Source organism: Taeniopygia guttata, chromosome 21, assembly GCF_048771995.1.
Source record: "Taeniopygia guttata chromosome 21, bTaeGut7.mat, whole genome shotgun sequence".
NCBI lineage: Eukaryota > Metazoa > Chordata > Aves > Passeriformes > Estrildidae > Taeniopygia > Taeniopygia guttata.
In genome coordinates this window covers 3,338,467-3,360,327 of record NC_133046.1, presented here as the reverse complement: position 1 = coordinate 3,360,327, position 21,861 = coordinate 3,338,467, and the positions used below count along the sequence as shown (strand labels likewise).

At 53.5% G+C, this 21,861-nt stretch overlaps 1 protein-coding gene and 1 long non-coding RNA gene across 2 annotated transcripts in view; one reads left to right on the top strand and one right to left on the bottom strand.

Moving 5' to 3' along the window:
* AJAP1 (adherens junctions associated protein 1) overlaps positions 1–6,108 on the bottom strand; it is a 38,532-nt gene extending 32,424 nt beyond the window's left edge. Inside the window, exon 1 of the mRNA XM_030289578.4 lies at positions 5,969–6,108. Coding sequence (XP_030145438.4) covers positions 5,969–5,997 — 29 coding nt within the window. The 5' untranslated portion in view covers positions 5,998–6,108. The remainder of the gene's footprint in view (positions 1–5,968) is intronic.
* Positions 2,594–5,483, top strand: LOC140680404 (uncharacterized). The gene is made up of 2 exons (XR_012051652.1): positions 2,594–3,756; positions 3,859–5,483. It is a non-coding gene; the product is annotated as an uncharacterized lncRNA (long non-coding RNA).
* Positions 6,109–21,861: the final 15,753 nt, after the last annotated feature.

The following is a 21,861-nucleotide window of genomic DNA, read 5'->3' as shown; positions in this document are numbered from 1 at the left end:
CTTGCTAGGCAGGCAATTCCCAGAGGGGACAACCTGGGCTGCCCCCGACCTTGTCACATCTCCAACCTGAATGGCGTGCAGTCAAGTGGCAACATCAATTAGCGGCTTTGCTCTCACCGGCGCCTCGAACGCTGCTGCTGAGCAGCGAGTCCCCAGCCTTGCCATGCTGAGCACAGCAGCTCTACACAGCTCCTCAGCTGGCATCATGCATCCACATTCCCCATTTATATGGCTGTAAAACACAGCTGGAGTTTCTCCTGACCATCCCAGGATGCTGCGGGAGGCACAGCCAAAACCCTCGTGGAGAAGAGCCATCAATTCTCGCCAAGCAGTAGCTGAAAGCCACAAATCTGCTCTGCTGTGAGGCACGGCGTGGTCCCTCACACGGTGTGTGCTGTGCTGCCGTTGTCCTGCGGCACACGGTCATCTCTGAGCCAGCACATCCCCACCTCCATCATTCTCTTGTGCTAGAGCACGTGTGCTCTCTGGCGAGCTCCAGTTTTTCCACCTCAATCATCCACACTTGCCTCTTGAAGGAAGCGCCTCGACTCTCCCAGGCTACGTGTTGTTTTTGAAGCAGCTTCTGCTCAGCCTTTATTTGGAAATCAGTGGAGCTGGAAGCGCTGGCGTCGCAGCCAGCCAAGCAAAGCTTCACCGCTCCTGCCTCGCCACAGCTAAACCTCATCCCATGGATGCTTCAGCCAGGGTCTGGAGCAGCTCTGCAGCCAAGGCGCTGCTTCTTGTCCCTGCCAGCTTCTGCAGCAGGAGCTGAAGAGTCCTTTCCATACCCACAGAGATGCTTTGCCAGGGAACAGCTTCTGCTCCCAATGGCTCTGGCTGGTGGGGACGCAGCAGCCATTGGCAGAGAGGACACAGTGCCCCTGGGATGCTCCAGCACTGCCAGGAAAGCGGAGCTGCTGAGAAAGACCTTCAGAGCAAACTTCAACAAAAATCGTCGCATGTCAAAGCGTATCTCCTGCCTACGCATCATTTCCAAGTCACAAGGAGACATTTTGCAGATTTGAGTTGGAAATGAGCACTTTGTGAATGACTGGCTTTATTTATTTTTATAAGTCCTCAGGCGAGTCCCGGTGGGTGTTTGGCCCCCTGCCCCAGGCGCTCGGCGCCTGCTGACCCCACCCCTGCTCATCTCCATGGAGCTGCTCATCCACCTCCAACCAAGCTGGGTTGTTCCTCCTTTCCTTGGTGTTGCTTGGGTCCATAAATGGCAAATCACTCACTGATGGGAGGACACTCCCACACCGCTGCACTTGAGGCAGGTCTCCACCCTGCTCCCAGAGCATCACACCCAGCATCCCTGGCCCCATGTGAGCGTGCACTGCACAGCACCCAGCCCTGCCAGCACACCACAGGCAGCGTGGGCGCTTTGCCTCCACCTTGGGCAGAGTTTAAGGAGCACTGGGGGGCGATGGAGCCAAAATGCCCATCAGTCCCCACCGTGTCCCCAGAGAAGGAGCTCAGTTTTGCACTGAATAGAGGCTTCAGTGCAGCTTTGCCTTGCAGAGCTGCTGAGGCCAGAGAAAGTAAACGATAAACCCAGAAAGCAGAAGAGATTCAGCAGCAGACAAAACCTCATTTCACAAGGAATCCTCATAAAACCAAATTAATGTTGAAGGATGAAGGCAGGTAAACCTCCCACAGTTAAGTTCAGGCCACTGAGACTCAGTTTAAATCTCTCAGCAGTTCTGATTTAATCAATGCATTTCCAAGTGAAATTAGATGAAGTACATCTCCATCACAGGAAATTATATAAGCTATCAAAGTCTGTAGGTGCAAGTCCCAGTAAGAAGAGCCACAAGAAATATTCATATCTACTCAAATTCCATTTTAAGGAGTCACTTCAGGTCCAGAGTTTAACATTCTTTTAGTAAAAAAAAAAAATCACTCTGATGAAAACTGAGCCAAGACAAGGAAGGGCCAAGCAGCAGGTTTGGGAACAGCCCCCCATAACCCACAGTGACTGCAGGGATGCTGGCCTAGGCCAGGAACCCCTCCCAGCAGCACCACACAGCGTGGGAGGGAAGGAAGATGGAAAGGAGGAAAGATGGAAGGAAGAACAGAAGTAAAACCTCTTTGTTTTAAAGGAGGGAGTGAAAGCACCAACAATGTCACACCATCCACTGATCCCACCCAACACACTCAGCCTCCAGGAATTATTCTGCTAGAAGAGCATGCTATCAAACCCAAACTCTGTTGGGTTTGAGCTGCTCTTGCTCACTTGGTCACCACCAGCCCTTAAGGAGAACAACAGGCACCACAACCCAGAGCAGAGCAGCTCCTGCTCAGCACACTGAGGTTCCAGTAATCTTGGTAATCTTTCCTCCCAGCCCTTCTCCTATTAGCTATATTTAAAAGCTGAAGCATGCATACATTTTCATAATAAACCTCAGACCTGCTGGAAGTTCCGTGGCTTATTCACACCCTGTGGAGCTGCCCTTGGGAGCCGCCTGCAGCGCTCACCACTGCCCCGTATCCATCCATACCTATGGACACTGAGGTGAATAAGGCAGGCTGGGACAGCCTGAGCATCAGACTGGGTGAGGGAAGGTGGGAACACGGTTGGAGATCTCTGAAGGGACATTAACAACTCCTTCTTTCCAGCAGATGACCATTATGTACGGCAGAGCCAAGCTGTGGTGCTCTGGGCCAGCAGCCTGCCCGTCCTGTGTCCCGCCTGCCCAAGGTTGGCACAGCAGCTGCCACTTGGGCAGCCCCCAGGCACCCCGGGCAAGCGGCAGCACCACGACAACTCTCACCTGCCACCCCACTGGAGACACCACAGCGACAAGGCGGTGGCTCTGGTGTAATTAGAACAATTATTCATGCTCTGGGAAGTGGCTGCTCCCCTCACCTCATCTGGGAAATTGCTGCCAGCACAGAGGTACAAACCGCTGCATAAAAGCGCAGTTTATTCAAGCATTATTGTGCCTGTTAAGTATCATAGCCAGTGACACCAGATGAATTTCTGTGGCAATCAATCCACCCGGGAGCAGCAAGCTCAGCCCCTGTGTGGATGCAGGATGAGTAAGGACTCCTCAGTGGAGGCCATTAACTCCCACTGCTTACTGCTCTCATTACTTCCCAGACTGCAAGGCTTGCATCTTTGACGAGCGGCTGAATCTACATTTGACAGTGTGAACCTGATGAGTGAAATTCATGGAAAATGTTTTCTTTGGCAGTAAGTACAAGGCCCATAAAGTTTCCACGGAGCCAATGTGCAAGGATGTATGCTTTTAATGAGTTGTTTTATACAATCGCCGAGAAATTGCAAACGGTGGTTTTACTCCTACTGCAAATCACTCCAGAGCTCAATGCTGTAAAAACCGTGGCATATTGTTTAAAACATTATATTCATAGCTATGGAGGGGAAGTCCTCGGCAGCGCTGGCAGCCTGGCACGCTGCAGAAAGCTGCCGTGCCCTCGCAGGCGGGCGCAGGCACTGACGCAGGCGTGTGCACACACACGTATGTCTGTGCACACTCAGGGAGTGACAGAGCCACTGCCACCTCCCAAAAGAACAGATTTCACCCCGCAACACCCACACCTGCCAAGAGCAGAGCGGGGCTGGAGCATCGCTGGGACCTCGCAGGGGCTTTCAGGGCAGCGCTGCTCGCTCAGCCCCGCTCCGAAGCGGGGAGCAGCAGCTCCCCTTCACAGGAACAGAATAATTCTGGGAATGCCCAGGTCCTGCCCAGCTCCCCTTCACAGGAACCGAATAATTCTGGGAATGCCCAGGTCCTGCCCAGCTCCCCTTCACAGGAACAGAATAATTCTGGGAATGCCCAGGTCCTGCCCAGCTCCCCTTCACAGGAACAGAATAATTCTGGGAATGCCCAGGTCCTGCCCTGCCCTGCGCTCCTCCGCCAGGTCAGGCACTGCCACCGCCCCGGGCGAAAGGGATCCGACTTGAAAGGAGCAGCACGGTGCCATCTCCCCGCCGCGGGCAGCCGCTCCAGGCACAGGCTGCGCGGGGTGAAACGGGCGCTGCGAAGCTCCACTGCTTCTCCTGAAGCTATTTTTCTAGTAGTCGTCGAGAAAATGAGGAGAAATAACATGGGAAATGTCAGAAATAAAGCCAGAAGCAATTAGAGTAAGAGAGAAGGGAGAGCAGCAGGCAAGGTTAGCAGTGAAGTTATCTCTTATTAAAAATAAAACACGGAGGGACTGGAAGCTGATGAGGTGGCAGAAAGGACAGCGCGGTGCTGGGGATCCAGGATGCAGAGCACAGAAATTCGCAAGGCGAATGAACCGAGGAGGGAAGCAAGCAGAGGGCTCCTGTTTCCATTGCTAAACTCTCCTCAAAAATAACAAAGCAGAGGGCGTCCTCTGTTCCCAGGATTACAGCCTTCTGCCGCGCAAGCCTTGGGAAACGGCCCTCCAGCTCCACTGGGCTTTCACCTGACACGAAATAAATCCAAACGCGTGGCACCCTGAGAAAACCCTGAGGTGCTTTTGCCGGGAGGAATTCCTAAGGTCACTACATCACCGCAGACTCTGTGCTTCCCACACGCAGCAGCGCATCCTGGGCTGATGGATGGACAGACATCTCCAGCGGCAGCGCCGAGGTGCTCGTGTGCCCGGGCTGTGGGGTGCACCAGCCAGAGGCACGGGACAAAGAAGGGGGGCACTGGAAGCCAGCTCGCCTCTGGAATATGCGGCGCGGCACGGGAGTGTAAAAGAGAAGCCAAGGGCCTCCCCCAGCTGCTCAGCACAGACAAAACCTCAGTTCAGGTTTCACCCTCCAGGACTCCATCCACAGCCCGGACAGAGTGGACAAAGCCTCCAGCGATTCCCACGGGTGGCGGACAAAGGCTTCTCGCATCCCCACTCGCTCTCCGTGGATTCGGGGGGCCCTGCCTGCCTCCCTCCGTGCCCCCGAGCTGCAGCCATGCTCTGCCAGAGCGCAGGGGTGCGGGGGGCGGCGCGGGCTCCCCGAGGTGCTGCGTGGGGTAGGGCTGGCGGTGGGGCTACACCCACCATCCGCTCACCCCGCAGCTCCCCTGCCCACACAGTCCTGCTCCCCAGGGAGCACCCACAGGCCCCGCTGCGAGCGCCGGGAGTGGGGTGGCCGCTCGGGACTCCTCGCCTTGCGACCCCTCTGTCCCCAGCAGCAGGTGATGCGCCAGCAGCACCGTCCCGCTCGGTGCGGGGACGTTTGGAGTTTGACCCCTGCCCAAAACAACCGCTGAATCCCAGGGCTTTCCAAATACAAAACCGGGTTGGGGAGAACAAAACAGATCGTGGATTTTACTTTTCCTTAGGGTCTCACTTGTTTAACCCGCTGCTGCTTTCACTCGATTCCACTGGGATGGGCTCAAACCACCAAAACCCAGGTACTGCTGGGGCTCCGGGGCCGCACACAGGCAGGGGCCGGGGCCAGGGCTTTCCAGCCACAGCACCATGGAAATAACAAGATTTCGGCTCAGATGACTTCGCAGCGGTAATGAAAATGTGTTACGTAACACTTTGCCTCCGTCTCCTCTGCTTTGCAATTCTCGATTAATCTCCCAAACACATCCATCCGTCTATCCGTCCATCCATCCATCCGTCTATCCATCCATCTGCCCGCACCCCGGACGCCCCCCCAGCCCCTTCCCCCAAGCGGCCCCCACCGGGGCGGCCAAGAGACACTGAGCAGCGGGCGAGGGGACGGTGACCGCGGATTCATCTCCCGGGCAGGGCGGGCGAGCGGGGCGGGGGAACCGGGTGGGGGGAGCCCGGCACCGCGCGGAGCGCGGACCGGCCGCCTCCCCGGGCGCCGGCAGCGCCGGCTGCACCGAGCGCTTCCCGCTCTTCTTCACACACCACTCTTCATCCCGCACCCCGCTCCGCTCCCCAGCCCTCTCCCCACTCCAAGTTCATGGTTTAACTCCGCCGCTCCCCGAGCGCGCCCGCCGGCGGGATGCCCTAAGCGGCGGCCCGCGGGGCCATCGCTGCCCGGTCCTACCTGCTTCCCGGGAGCCGTCGCATCCACATCGTCACGTCTCGGCCCGGCCCGGCCCGGCGGGGCTCAGCGCCTCAGCGCTCCATCCGGGCGCGCCGCCCCGCGCCCGCGGCGGCGCTCAGCGGCGGGGCAGGCGGCGGCCGGCGGGGCGGGCATGCCCGGCGGCGGGGCGAGGACGGGGGTCTGTGCTCCGGTGCTCCGGCCCTTCAGCGCCGGCGGGGCAGCTGCGCGCCCGCGGAGGCTGCGCGCCCCATGCGCGGCTCGGTGCGGCTCGGCGCGGTGCGGTTCACCGGGGCTCGGCTCGGCTCGGCTCGGCTCGGCTCGGCTCGGCTCGGCTCGGCGCGGCGGGGCTGGGCGCGCTCGCGTCTCTGCGCGCACCCGCGGGGCGGGGGCGGGGGGCCGCGGCGCGGGGAAGTTGCGCGGGGCGGAGGCGGGGGCGGAGCGCGGCCCCTCCGCGCCGCGGCCGAGCGGGGGTTGGACCCGGCTCGGCACCTGCACCCAGACCCGGCTGCCACTCCGTCTCCGTTGGGGAATCGCCCGGCAGCGCCAGGACCCCGCCGGGGAACGGCCCGTCCCTCCTCGGGACGCCGGCTCCGGCAGCCGTTTGCCCCGCTGGAGAGCTCCTTTCCCCGGACCCGCCGGTGGCCCCGGGGAGCGAAGTCCCCGCTCCGCCGGTGGGCACTGGCCCGGCAGCTCCGCACCCCGGGGCCGCGGTGTCCCGTCCGCCCGTGCCGCCCGGCGGGCAGCAGGGCAGTGCGGGTTCGTTCCGTGCTTTGCGGGCGGGGCGGGGGGTCCCCCGCAGCTCGGCAGCCCCGGGGAGCCCCGGCCCGCTGCCCGGTGGAGCGGGCCCGGCTGCTTCTGCAGCGGGCTCCACCAGCCGGCCGAGCGGGCATCGTGCTCCCGGAGCGGGCATCCTCTCCCGAGCCAGCCCCGGGAGAGTTTCCATCCCGATCCGAGCCAGCCCCGGGAGAGTTTCCATCACATCCACCCGCACAGCTGGCCCGCGGGTACAGTGTCGGGCCAGCGGCAGCGCGGATCCGCCACCGCCGCCTCGGGCCCCCGCACCGAGGGATACGCAGCCACCACCGAATTGCCTTCGGCTGGAAGTGCCTTTCGTGCTCCGTGCTCGCCCAAAGACAGCCGAGCACAAAGGGGAGCGTGCGGGGAGAGGCGCTGGTTATTTTGGGAGGTGTTTCATCAGAGCCTGATGCGTTCTCTCTCTTTCCGGGGGTGCTGCCAGTAAGGAGCGACATTATTCCTGGTGTACTGTAAGAAAAGTGTGTCTCTCCAAAGCCGAGCTGCTTTCCTGTTCAGCTGCTGCAATAAAATAAGTTTTTGTATGCATTTGGGGATAGATTCTTCCAAGCTGCTCCTTGTTACGAGTGAGGAGCAGAACCATGGTGCACAGAGCCAGCGCTGCCGGGGTGTCCCTTCACAGGGACAAACCACCTGCACACCAGTGACCACGGCTCACTCGGCTCTGAACAGTCACAGCAGAAAGCAAGGCTTGTGTAGAGATGAGTCTCTGCTGCCTTTCTGACTCACTGGGTTTCTTTTCTGCCTCCAGAGAAACTTATTCCTCAGAGAGAAGCCTGCTGTGAGCAGGCAGCTGGATGGAAGGTCAGCACTGTCCCTTGCACACCTTGCCAGCCCCTGCTGCTCGCGTGTGCTCCTGCTGGATCGGCTCCAGCTGCTGCTAGAGGTGCTGTGGTTCAGCATCCAAATCCCCACATTCCTTCCTCGGAGCTGGGCTCCAGGTCAGAAGGAACCTCATGAGGGAAGGATGAAATGTCAGGGGCTGAGCTGTGGACCAGCTTGTGCTGGGAGGTGGCAGCTGCCTGGGAACAGACATCTCCCATCCCAGCCCAGACAGAACCGAGGCTACAAAAGTACCTAAATAATGGCCAGGCTGTGCTTGGTTTTCACTAAGCACGATCCTCACTTGTTGGGGTGGTTAGGGTTTGGTCCCCTCACAGCCACCAGTGAATCCCACCTTCTGTAGGGAGCGCTGGGGTATCCATCCTTCCCAACAACCTTCGGTGGTGCCACAAAGCTGATTGTCCCCTCCTCACCTCCTGGAGTGAGGCCAGTGACAAACCGGCTGTGGCTCTGTCAAATCTGCCTCCAGCACCAGGGTGTTCATGACAAAACATCCCATGATCCCTGGTTAAGGCAGCTTTGCCACAGAGAGGTAACAAAACCCAGCGTTCACCTGGGCACACCTTCCTGGGGGCTGCCTGTGCAGGGACTTGAAAGCAAGCTCAGCTTTATTGTAAGCCCATGGACTTTATCAGCCATTAAACCCAGCTCACTAACATGAAAGATTTTGAGAGAAAAGAAAGGAAGAGCATGTGATTGTCTCTTAGGAGGCTGAGAGAGATACTGGAATGCAGTTAAGTAAAAGACACTCAATTAAGGCTTAAATAAACCCAAACAAGCCAACGCTAATGGGAGCTATCTTGTATCTCAAACAAATCCTCTTAACTCGGCCCCACTTAAAAAAATATTATTTCTCCATTTGTGCCACATGTGTGGAGCTAGTGGGCAATTGCAGGGAGGACCATGCTGGGGATCTAGGGCCTGGCAGTGTGGGTTGAGCTTCTGAATTTTTTGCTATAAATATCTGTTATAATCTGTACACCTCAGTCAGGCAAGTGACTGCAAGCATGGAAAGGCCCCATGCCCTCATCATCAGCTTTCTTCTAGTCCTGAACCTCTCTTCTCAAGCTTCTGGCCTCAGTTCCACATTGCAGCATCACCAACCAGAAGCTTCTAGAAACAAAACAGATCAAAGGAGAGATGAGGTTTTCGACAGCTCCGAAGCAGGTGTGCAGGAAAAGCTCTTTTTTTATGCAGGCAATTATTTGGGTTCAGGGCTCGTTTGGGATGCTTGGAGCAGAAACCTCCGAGGGAATGAGATACCTGGTGAGAGTGTGTGCATCCTTGCTGCCTGTCACCAGCCCAGTGCCACCTGCAGCACTCTCTCTGTGCCTCCCCAGAGCAGCCAGCACAGCGTTTTTGGTGCTGTTTGAAAAGGCAGGCGGTGCCACTCGGCAATCTTGGCCCCCTTTGTCTCACTCATCTTCTCAGCAGCGCTGCTGCCACGGGCAGGCGATGGAGCAGCCCCGCTGCGGGAGCAGGAACCATGAATTATCCCCCATTTAAGTAGGAGGGAAGGAAGTCATTAGCGAATTCATTTGTCTAACTTGTTCTTCTCAGAGTCATCGCTCAGAGAGAGTAAAATTCCTGATGCTGGTGCAAAGCTGCAGGCGCTGGCTGGGGCTGGCTGCTGTGCTGTGGTGCACAGATGCTCAGGCAGATCTGTGTTTGGGGAGAAAAAAGGGGGTTTTTTCCCCTGCATTGGGTCTGCACTTCTCAGGCTGTCCATAACAGCCCCTGTGTGTTCAGCCACCCACCCACCGTGAGCTGGGCCAGGTGTGGGTGCCCCAAGGGTGCTGTGAACCGCAGCAGGGGAACGCTGCCAGCTGCACTTCATCCACCGTGTTCTGAGGCAAAATCTGTTAATTTGCCTCTGAGTGGAGAGAAAGACTGTCCCAGCTATACTTGCCAAGGAGGAGTGAAAATTGTCTCTTCAGTAGAAGTAGGTTGTCATTACCCATTTTCCTTTTCATACGGGAGAAGCAGAAGTGTTACTTGGAGCTTGTGAAGCACAGAGGAGTATAATGCAATTTCTGCCTCCTTGTAGCATTGTCCTTTCATTTTTCAGACCAGTGCTGACAGGGAATAGGATTCTGGAAAGCACCCTGGGGATTGTATACAGTGAGACTTGCATTCCCTTCAGAAAGCATCCCCCACAGCCCCAAACTCCTCCAAAGGTCTAAACCAGATTGCCTAGCAAGGCACAGCTCCAGGCTGGACCCACAGAAAGGGAATCATAAGGCAGGAGATTTGGAGGGGAGGGCTGACGTGGGGAAAAGCTGGATGGGATTTCGTGGGCCCATTCTGCAAGCCCAGAAGAGTCATCCAAACCCTCAGAGCCTCCCCTGGGGTCTGCCTGCCTGGGGGTGTCAGCCAGCCTTGCAGCCACAGCTCACTTCTCCAGGGAGGTGTGCTGCCTGTGTCCCCAGAGTTCTTCCCCAAGGAGGGGAGGCAGAGCCCACCTCACATCCCCAGCTCCAGGAGCCCAGTGGTCTCAGACAGTCCTGGGGCCCTGAGGGAGGGAAGGAGCTGAAAATGGGGTAACTGAGGCTCTTGTTAATAGGCTCTTTGGGGCAAATCAGAGTGAAATGACACTAAATGACCAGTGTTTTTATGTATATATATGTATTAGAGGTTTATTTTAAAACTATTTGGTTGCAATGGAAAGAGGATGTGAGGGCATTTTGGTTATTATTAATTAAAATATAGCAATATAAAAGTATAAAGGTATCACTTAAGAAAATATATAAGGAAAAGAAAGAGAAAGAAGGGATAAAAGTAGATAGCAGAAAGATCTCAGCACCCGGGGATCCAGTGACAAGACTTGATTGCTGCAATTTAGATGTCTGCTGGTCCAAGTGATGGTCTAAGTCTTGATCTGTTGGGGTGGGGAAAGCCCACAAATCCCAGAGTCCAGTGTGTTAATACAGGCTCAGGTTCAGGTGGGAATGCCCAGGTACCTCCCCTGATGGGAATTTTCACTGAGTATTGCAACACTGTGGGTCTTGCGCAGTCCTCCAGTGGAAGGCCCCAGGAATGAGTCTGAAGGGACTTTGGGGGTCTTTGATAATTTATTACCCTTTTTAAGACATGACAGCTGCTTCTCAAGCCTCCTCAGCAGGGATAAAAACCCTCAGGCCTATGTGTGAATATCCTGATTCCTTCCACCGGGAAGGCAGAGTTCTACACCTGAGCTGGCTGGGCAAGGGAGGACACTGCCCTGATTAAAAAAAAAAAAAAAAATTATCCCACCTTGTAGGATCTGCTTCTTAACAACCTTTTCCTTTATTTGGCTCCAAACCCAGCTTGTTGCCAAGCAAAGTTTGGTTTGGCATGGTCACTGTCCAGCGGTGGGTGCTGACCCCCTCTGAACCTGGGCTGCTCTGATGCAAATCAGAAGTTTAGCTACCACACCCCCAAAACCTTCCCTTCTTCCCTTCGACTGTGGGCTGCAAACCTGGCACCTGATGCTTTGAAAATGGTGCATTGTTTGAGTCAATAACCTTCAACATTTCTGTCTCTCACAGAGCTGCTCCCCAAAGCTCACATCCTCTGTAGTATTTGTCTGGCCAGGCTGCTCTCATGCAGTTTCTTCCGTTTTCAAGCTAAACATCGCTAATCAGCTTCTTCAAGCTCCAACATATGTCCTATAAATATCCCTTGTGGAAGCAAAATCTGTCTCGTGTGTGTATGCAAGACAAAAGAAAAAATTAGAAAGCGTGAAGCCCTGACTTAGCAGCCCGGCAGCAGAGCTGCGCTAAAACCTCGGATCCTAAAGAAAGCAGGGAACATGCCTGCCCCCTCCACACCCCTCCTCCAGCCCCAGAGTGAGCCAAATCCCCCAAATCTCCATCCCTGATACCCCCAGAGCTTGCCCAGGCACCCTTAAGTGCCTGCAGGTCCCTTAGGAGCCACCCACAGGCCACTGCGGACTGGGTGGGGATGGAGCTGGGGAATGCTTTGTCCTTGGAGCTGAGCAGGGAGCTCAGTGCTGCTTCTTCTTCTTCTTGGTATTCAGGAGCAGCCCTGAGGTTCTCCTACACCTCTTATTTCCAGCTCTGGCTTAAGAAATTGATGAGCCCCTGGTTGAGCTGAGGCTGGTGCGGGATGCCTGTGTGTGTGGGGTGGGATGGGGACACGCTGCTCGTGTCAGATATCTCCAGCTACAACAATCCTGAAGGCAGCTCCAGGACTGTGTTGATGAAACTGCTCTGGCTCTGCCGCTCTTCCAGCATGGATGATAGGAGTGGGGGCTGATAGGAATGAGCTCAAATCAATCATCTGTCACTCACTGGCTTCCCTGGCCAGGCTGCAAAGCCCTGAGTGAAGCAGGACCCTGAGGACAGATGAGTGAGCATCTTAATCATCCTCAGCACAGGCAGCAGGAATCCAGCTGCCCACCCTGAGTGCTGTCCTCAAGTACCTTTTGGTTTGATGGAGGCACAGGCAGTTGTTGGATTCGTCTCTGGCACATGGGCTGCAGAGCCAGGGTTGTCTGGCAGGGAGCTGAGAGAGCCCAGGGCGGCCAAGAAGAGCCTGGAGAGCTCAGGAGGATGAGACAGGGGATGGAGAACAGCAGCACTGGCTGGGGTCAAAAGCAGATGCCTAAGAAACAGCACTTGCAGGAGCCTGGGAATGGTGCTTTCAGCAGCAGGAGAGGTCCCTGCGTTGTTTCCTCTGCTGAGAAATCCTTGACATCATTCAAGGGTGACACTGGCCTCAGCATTGCCATGGTTTCCCCAGGTTTGCCACCGAGCTGCTGCAAGCTGAAGCAGGTGTCTCTCCTTCACAGTGGCTGCCAGCTGGGAGACATTAACAACCCCGAGAAGTGAAGCTGGAGCAAAGGTCTCCTTTGCCCTGTGAAGGAGAGGAGCCCGCACAGGCACCTCACGGGAAAGAGAAGCTAATCCCATCCTGGTGTGCTACAGAGGGTGAAATAAAGAAACCTATTCTGCTCCCTAGGACCCTCACCTGCACTGAATTTTGGGGTTTCACAGTGCTCACAGGCTGAGCCCTGCAGTTCCCATGGCAAGAGGTTTCTGTAAGAGCAGAGGTCTGGCACTAAGCTCGGCTCATCTCCAGCCCCACAGCCGTGTCCTCATCCTGCATTCCTGGCTGATGAACTTCCCCAACTCCCCATTGCTGGGAGGTGGGATGAAATTATAGCAATGGGTTTCATGGACAGTGTGTGGCTCTTAAACCCTGCAAGCATCTCTAGCAGGGCTGTTACAGATTCCCTTTGCTTTGGCCGTGTTTGTCTCATCAATCTCAGCGATGTTGACAATTGGGCACGGTTTAATTCTGCAAATCTGAGGAATGATCAGGCCAATTTAGTTCACATTTAAAGCATTTGTGTTCACATGCTGGAAAGCTTTTTTTCTTCCTTGCTCCTTGCCCAAGGCCCTTATTATCTGCTGGTGCTATTTATCAATGCACAGCAGGTATATTACAAGAAGGTCTCTTTCTTAAAGCGATACAAAATAATCATTCCCGTTCCTCATCTGCTCAGCAAGAAAAGTGGCTCTCTTGCCTGTCAGCATTCCTGAGCCACAGCATTTTTATATTACTGCGGGAGAAGTGATTTAACTCAATAATAAATAGCAATAGTTTGATAAAATAAAAGGAGCGTGTCAATGAACACGGTGCTCCCCTCCAGCTGAGTGGCTTTGAGTCCTGCCCTGTGTGTGGGACGCTGCAGGAACCCCAGCAGCCACAGAACTCAGCCTTTCTCCAGCTCCAAGCTTGCAGTGGGATGCACCTGGGACTGGGAAACCTTCTATCAAGCAGATAGAAGATTCTATCCATGTTATTGGGGCAGAAAAGTTCAATTTTTGCTCCTGAAGTGCATGAGTTGGAGGATCAGTCTTTAATAATGGCTTGTGCTTCTGAAAAAAATCCTCCTCCTCCCCCTCCCGTATACTGTGGCTCCTCATCCCCTCCCCAGTACTGATTTGTCTGGGTTTAGCTGGTTTTATCCCATTTCACTGACACAGTTGCACTGGATGCTGCCACTTCACAGCGGCGACTGGAGCTGTCTGAGCCGGCTGCTTCTTCCTCTGGCGTGTAATTAAATCCCTGGTGAGGCGGCTGGGAATGCCTGCACATCTGGAAAGTGCTGTGGAAAGCACAGTTAGGGGGAAGATCAGGTGGTCCTGGGAGCTGGGGAGAAGCAGATTATGTGGAGAGCCCAGAATGCCAACCTGGAACTTGTGGGAATCCAGGGCATCCCTCTGACTGCCCTGGGACCCTGGCAGGGGTCAGGAACCCCCTGGACAGAGCCCCCAGAGACACTGGCTGTGATCTCTGTCCATGGAAAAGAGTTTTCAATCTTACAGGATGACTTACAAGCTCTCAGTGTTTGATATAAGCAATAATTAAGTGTGTCACGGGTGCAAAAGTAAAATTTTAGGATTCTAGATTAGGGGTCCAAAGGGGACAAGATGGAGGAAATTGGGTGTGCATTGTCCTTTTTCTCCTTCTTCATGCCCTCCATGTTTCACTGTGGTGTTGGCATTTTTCTGTTGGTTCAGGCTGGGGACACACTGTCCAACGTAGGTGACAGATATTGGCACGTTATTGTAAATCCAGCACAGGTAGTTTGTGGTATTTAATGTTTGTAACATCCCACTGAGGGCAGAGCCCCACACGCTGCCCTGCAGGACAGACAGAACTTGTTATAGATAAGCAAGGATAACCAACCTTGAAAACCAGCAGAGATTAATTACAACTTCTTCTTTGGCAGTGGGGCTGACAGACAGAGACTTTTTACAATCTCAGGATCATTTAAATACCACAGATTCCAACAGGAACCGGGCTGGCTCCTCAGGATGGGCTCTGAGGGAACCCTGGAAGAGCCAGAGCCCAGGCTCTGCCCTTGGAACGACAGAGCAAAGGGGTGATTTAACATGCTGCCATTCCTTGAGCACCGGGACTGTGTGTTTGTTTGGCTTTCTCCTCCCCCAGGGACTCAGGTGTAATATCACCTTCCCATTAATTTATATGAGAACATTTCTAAATAGCAAACTGCCAATAAATTAGTAATGCTGATCTATAAAAGGGAAAAAATGGCCTGTTGTGAGTTTATAGCCCTGTGGAAAAGACATTAAACAGAGGCTTCCTAAGCATGAGCACTGGGAGGAGCTGAGGGGGGGAGAGCTCTGGGCTGAGACCCGCCTGGACGCGTTTTGTCTGGCTGGGTTTTAAACCTGCTCCCTGCAGCATCCCTTTGTCAGAGCCAGGCATGAGGAAAAAAGCCCAAAAAGATTCCCAATGACGAATCCAAAGGTGATGAAAAATGAATGAGAGGATGATGCGGCCTGGAGAGAACAAACAAACTACCTGGAGCAAATAGTTTCTTTTAAGATGCTAACAAATTTGCTCCAGAGGCCTGTGGAGAAAAGTCCCCTACCAACTACCACAAAGCCAACCTTTCTCTTATTTATAGAATAATTGTGATGATTGATTAGCTGGGATCAGAACTATATTTATGGCATGGAAGTTTTCAGCAATATTTCAAGTAATTTACCTCCTCACACAACTCCCTGGCGCTGTCATCCCTGCTTCACTTTTTCTCCCTGTGAAGCCTGCTTGCTCCAGGATTTATGGCTTTGTTTGTGGGAAGAGAAGGTGTCTTGCTCCAGAGAACAGCAGCAAAACAAGAGCTCAAGGGTAAAGCCCTGGTGCTGCAGCTGCCAGCACAGGCGAGGGTGGCCCTGCCTGGCTCTCACAGTGGGGATGGCCCTTGGCATGTCACTGTCCTCTGGCAGGAGGACACGGCATCTCCTCAGTCCCCCGCTGCTCTCCCCAGAGCACTCAGGGGCTCCGGGTGTTGCAGCAGCATCCTGACCATCCCACGAGGCTCCCGAGCTCCTCTGCCCCTACAGAACGGGGCAGTGTGGATGGATGTCAGAATCTGTGGTATTGATGATTCTGAGATTGTAGAAAGTCTCTGTCTTTCTGCCCCATTGCCAAAGCAGAAGCCATAATTCGTCTGTGCTGGTTTCAAGGTTGTTTATTCTGTTTATCTCTAACATGTTCTGCTGCCCTGCCGCAGCTCTGTCCTGCAGGGCAGCGTGTGGGGCTCTGCCCTCAGTGGGATGTTACAAACATTAAATACCACAAACTACCTGTGCTGGATTTACAATAACGTGCCAATATCTGTCACCTACGTTGGACAGTGTGTCCCCAGCCTGAACCAACAGAAAAATGCCAACACCACAGTGAAACATGGAGGGCATGAAGAAGGAGAAAAAGGACAAGGCACACCCAATTTCCTCCATCTTGTCCCCTTTGGACCCCTAATCTAGAATCCTAAAATTTTACTTTTTCACCTGTGCCACACTTAATTATAACTTATATCAAACACTCAGAGCTGGTAATTCATCCTGTAAGATTGAAAATTCTTTTCCATGGACAGAGATCACAGCCAGTGTCTCTGGGGGCTCTGTCCAGGGGGGTTCTGACCCCTGCCAGGGTCCCAGGGCAGCCAGAGGGATGCCCTGGATTCCCACAGATGGAGAGGTGACAGCCACCAGCACCCCACCCTCTGCAGGGCTCTGGGGAGCAGCCAGGGCAAAGCTCTGCACGTCCTCCTGCCCCTCTTCCACCCAGCTCCTGTGGATGCTGGCTTCAACACAGAGAGGAAGGAAACACTCCCAGGAGAATAACAAATGAATTTGGGAGAAATGCCTAAATATTTGGGTTATTCCACAAACGAAGCACGAAGCACTTAACACCTTTTTTTTTTTTGTTTTGTTTTGTTTTGTTTTTTGTTTTTTTGTTTGCCACAGCTGCAGCTTTTTTCCAGGTGAGCAGCAATGAGGGGAGGAAAGCAGCGGGGAGGGCAGGGCAGGGGGCTCCGGCTCCCTGTGTTTGCCTCCAAAGGGATGCCCACTGGCTCCTGGAGTCAGTGCCAGAGGCTGTGAGGTGCTGGCCAGCGTGGGCTGAGCCTGCAGACAGACAGGCAGACAGACAGACAGATGGGCAGGATGTGTTCACCAGCCTGGAGATGCCCGTGGCCTCTCCTGCCTCTTCCTGCTGCTTCCCACAGCCTCCAGCCTGAGCTGCACGGTTTTATTTAAGCCCTTCTCCACTCCTGCCTTGTCTCCATTTCTTTATCTCACAATAAAAGTAAGCTGTTATTTCCCTTGTGCTCCGACTGCCCTCATTCATCCCCTGGTACCCGCAGGGCCAGCAGCCAGAGACTGTGCCAGCACTTGAATACTGAGGGGAAAAAACACATCCTGCAGGCTGCAGGCTGTGGCAGCAGCACTCTGGCCACAGAATTTCCCAGGCATTTTCCCGGGGAAGGCTGTGAGAAAATGAGAGAAAAGAATAAAAAACAATTCTTATCTCCACTTGTTACTGTCGTGCACGTGTAGAACGTGTCATGGAGGTTTGTTTACCCAAAGGTGATTTCTTAATTGGACACTGGATGGTGTTTAGATTGATTGACCAATTAGGTCAAAGCTGTATCAAATTAACTGTAAAAGTTACTGAATGTCTTAATAAATATAATGTAAGATGATATGATGATATGATATGATATGATATGATATGATATAATAAGTATAATAAATACAATACGATACAATATAATATAATACAATGTAATACAATATAATTAATATAATATAATATAATATAATGTAATGTAATGTAATGTAATGTAATGTAATGTAATGTAATGTAATATAATATAATATAATATAATATAATATAATATAATATAATATAATATAATATAATATAATTAATATATAGCATTTGATCAGCCTTCTACAATCCTAGAGTCAATGCTAATTGTTACCCAGCTGGGGGCCTGAGGTGACAGGAGGCCCTTGGAAGTGAGGGAAGCTCAGTACTGCTGGAAATAGAAGCTGCTGGAGCCGAGGTCCTGCTGCAAACCAAGTGATCCCCATTAGGTCCTGTTTGCCTCCCTGCATGGCCTCAGGTCTGGCTTGTGGCACAAACATCCTGTCCTGCTGCCTGGCTACCCTGAGCCTTTCCCCTGGTCAGGACCTGCCATGACCTGTCTGGGGAGGTTTAATGCTGCTTTTAAAAGTGGTATTTCACCTCCTGAAACACTGGATTTACTACAAAGCTGGGATCTCAAACTACATAAAAGGGGATTAAGCCACCCCCTGCCAGCAGCTCAGCCTCCACCAGGCAATGTCAGCTCCCTCCTTCTGAGGGCACAGACCTGGGCAAGGAGGCACGAGGCAATTAGCCATCTTTAATTGGCTGCTGAGCCCCGCTCCTGCCCCTTCAAAACTTGCCGTGGGAAACAGCTTCTGATGGGTTTTACTCTGCACCTTCCTGGAGGAACATGAATTTTGTGTGCCAAGGACCAGACACAGAGGCTGACACTGTCAGCATTAGTGCCCCAGCACCAGGAACAGCTCCATTATGGTTTGGGAATTGGATGTAGCTGGGAGCAGCCAGAATATCACTTGGCTCATTTGTTAACACAACATCTATAAAGAGAATCCTCAAGCAAGCCCGTTCTCAGGGCCCCAGAAGACAGAAAGAAGGATGGCACTCGTCCCAACAGCATTTGTTTTCATTAAGTGGGTGGAAGGGCCTTGATGGAAGCAGGGAGCTTGATTGTCAGGTGACCTTGTTGGCTCTGGAAAAGTCAGAAGCATTCAAACTGGAATTAGCAAACCAGCTTGAAAAGAAATAAAAAAACCCCATTTTTTAACAAGAAATAAAACCCAGCCTAAGTCTACACTTCCACATGCCTCAGCATCTGTCCAAACTCTGGCCTTCCCCCAAAGCCCACCCACAGAAGTAGTGCTGGTGTTGTGTGAAAAAGGCCTTGACAAACCAGAGAACTTTTGGAAGTCCTTGAACAGCTGGAGACCTGGACACTGGAATTTCCTTCATAAAGGGCAACACATGGAGAGAAATGTTTAATTCCTTAGGCTTCTTTGTTCAAAGCACTAGTATTAAAGGAACTTGCTCACTTAAATGATTTGGAAATTTATGACTTTTTATAAGATGCTTTCCCGCAGCATTTCCTTGACATCCATCTTTCCATCTACTTTTCCCAGAAGCAGAACCTCCCCCAGTCTGTTCCTGGAGTTACAACCTTTCCCCAGCCCTAAAGCACCCAGAAAGGTTTGCTGCACAGACAGCAGCCCTGCAAAGGGAGCTGTTGGATGCTCCTGCTCCTTGGCAGGCTGATGGGGATGTCTCAGGAGCTGTCTGGGATCCGAGTGTCCATCCCTGGCCGGTGGCAGAGCAGCCTGAGGAGTGAGGTGGGTGCTGAGGGTGCAGAGCCTGGCCTTGCTGCCAGCCCACTGCATTCATCCCTGCCAGCCTTTGTCAGCTTGTCCTCCAAAACCTCTTGGCAATGAAGCTGTTCTAGGCAGTTTAAATCACTTTTCAGAATAGGTAAAGCAGCCCCCAGCCCTTTTGCCTCCTTCTTATCAGTCCTCTTCCCTGATACCTTCAAGGTCGTGGCTGCTGTCCCCCTGTCCCCATTAGACCTGTCTAATTATCACTCCAAGCTTATGTGCTCTTTGATTAGTCCAGCTTATCCACCCATGCTTGCTCTGCCATGACTCCTAATCTCTACCTCAAGTGGCTCCTGGAGGGGCCTGGAATGCCCTGCTGTGGTTGCAGGCAGGATCCTCATCCAGGCAGGAGACAGGGAGCAGGGAGAAGCTTTTCTTAGAACCAGAGAAACATTTAAGTTGGAAAAGACCTCTTAGGATCATTGAATCCATCCGGTTTTGCTCAGGCTGAGAGGATTGGCACGGTGCAGAGGGGTGAGTGACCTCCTGCTGCTTGTCCTCTCCATGTATCTCTGGGACACTTCCCTCCTTCCCTCTGTGGGAAAATCACTGACAAACATTCCCTTTTCCCCATTTCTTTGGGTCCAGGCTGCAGCACTGGCCCTGAGCATCCTCTCAGAGTGGCTGCATCTCCTGCTCTGGTTCCTGTGGGATCCATCCCCTTTGTCACAGGCACCAGCAGCCCACGAAAGCGGCTCTGAGATGCTCAGAGCCCTGTCCTTGCTCGCAGCAGCTCCAGGGCTGTGCACAGTGAGAGAAAAGGTGCCCCACCGGAGGCTCTGCCATCTCGTCCCTCTGATGCTGGAGATTGTTTTGATAAGCTCCTTGTTTCCCAGGCACAGAGCACAGAAGTATTTTTCTTGCACTGAGCAGACAAGATGTTGAAATGTTTTTTCCTGTGATAACTGGAAGTGGAAGGAATCCTGCCTGCGATTCTTGTCAAGTCGAGGGATCTCTTTGTAGTTCAGTGAATCATTTCATCCCCAATGTTAATTTAAAAGCAAACAAACAGAGCTGAATGCATTTGATAGTAGAATTATTTCCAGTACATTTCAGGTTTTGTTGCTGTGTGTTGTAAAACACCACGGCACAGGGCACTGTGTGGTGGAACCAGGGCACTGGAGGCTGGGCTGTGCCCCACTGCACCCCACTGCACCCCAGTGTGCCCCACTGAATCCCACTGCATCCACATCCTGCCCGTGTTGGGAGAGCAGAGCACCCACATCTCCCCAGGAGCATCCCAGGTGCATCCTCTGGGAAAAGCTCTCTACCCCTGGCACAGCCACAGCAGCAAACCAGGAGTTAAAAACTCCCCTTGAAAACAGGAGCTGCAAAACATCAGCCTCGTTCCACCTCAAAAGAGCAAGAATGAATCGGAAAAGGGCAAAGAGCGTGAAAGGCTGAATTGTAATAAAAACGGTGTTTAAATGTGCCACCGAGAATTAATCGCTCCTTTCTTTGGAGCTTCCCCGTTGAGGGCTGTTCCTGGGAATTTGTGGGAGGAAGCTGGGACAAGGAATCAGTTTTGTTTTGCAGGTGGGCAATACCAGGTGTGGAACTGCCCTGGTTCAGGGGCACGCGATCACGGAGGGGCAGCTCGTCCCCTGCTTGGGGGCTCTCGGAGGGGACAGGGACTCCTGGAAGGCAATTTTGGCTTTCCTGGGGGCTGGTGGTCCCAGTGACTCCCTGGCACTGATGGAGACTTTCCCACCTGGCAGGGTCCAGGTGAGAAGTGCCCCAGCACTGGGAGAGCAGGAGGTGGCTGCTGTGCCAGCCCAGCACGGTGGGCACCCGGCTGCCCTCCAGGCCTGCCTGGCACCGGGAATGCTTCTCCCTGGGAGTCAGGGACTGGCAGTAACACTCCCAGTGAGAGGCAAAGTGCTCCATCTGCTCTGTGCATCCTGAAGGACTCAGTGATGGCTTTTTGTCTGCGGGCACACACAGACCCCGCGGTGCCACGCTGGGTCCAGCCGCCCCCTGGCACAGCTGCAGGGTGGGCAGCAGCAGAGAGCCCAGGGACCTGATGCTTTTCTTCCTCCCCATCACTTCACCTCCTCTTCCCACTCTGTTCCCTGAGTTTTCCACGGTGCCCACCGGCCACTTGCTGTGTGTGGCAGTGGCACAGCCGGGATCAGTGGGAGGAGCAGCAGCAGCAGATTTTTGTCACCAAACCCCCGCTCCCCCCAAGCCCAGGGAGCGTCACCTTTTCAGACACACAAAATCAATGCTGTCCTACATCCCAAAACCTTTAAACGTCAGACAGGCAATTTGTCTTCGCTGACGGTGGCTGAGCATTGAAAGGAGCCTGGCCAGATTAAATAAACCAGCAATAGCAATTTGAGGTCATTTTCATCATGTTAATGGGTTTCATGCCTATGGTAAAAAAGGAGTCAAGGAGATAGGCTTGGATCAGCTCCACAGTGGCATTGCTTTTCTGTTGAGAAGCTGATTTGGTGATAATTGCAACAGACTGGGAGTGATAGGAGAAGAGTCAGCGATGGGTCTGGGCACACCCAGCATGGCTGGGTCCTGCCAGGGGTGGCACAGCTGAATGGGGACATGATGTGGCCTCTGTGGGCTGCTCCTCTCCTCAGCCAAGGAGCCAATGGGAGGAGAAATATTTGATACTTGTCTTTCCCCCCCGCCTTATAATCAAGAAATAAACAGTCAGAGCTTTACAAGTCTGTTTGAGTGTTTCAGTGCCAAGATGCAGCTCAGTGTGTCCAGTTCTGGCCCCTCAGCTTGGGAAGGACATTGAGATGTTTGAGCATGTCCAGAGGAGGCTGGAGAGGGGCTGGGAACACAAACCCTGTGAGGAACCACTGAGGGAGCTGGGGGTGCTCAGCCTGGAGAAAAGGAGACTCAGGATGACCCCATCACTCTCTACAGCTCCTGAAAGGTGGCTGTGGCCAGGTGGGGTTGGGCTCTTTCTCCAGG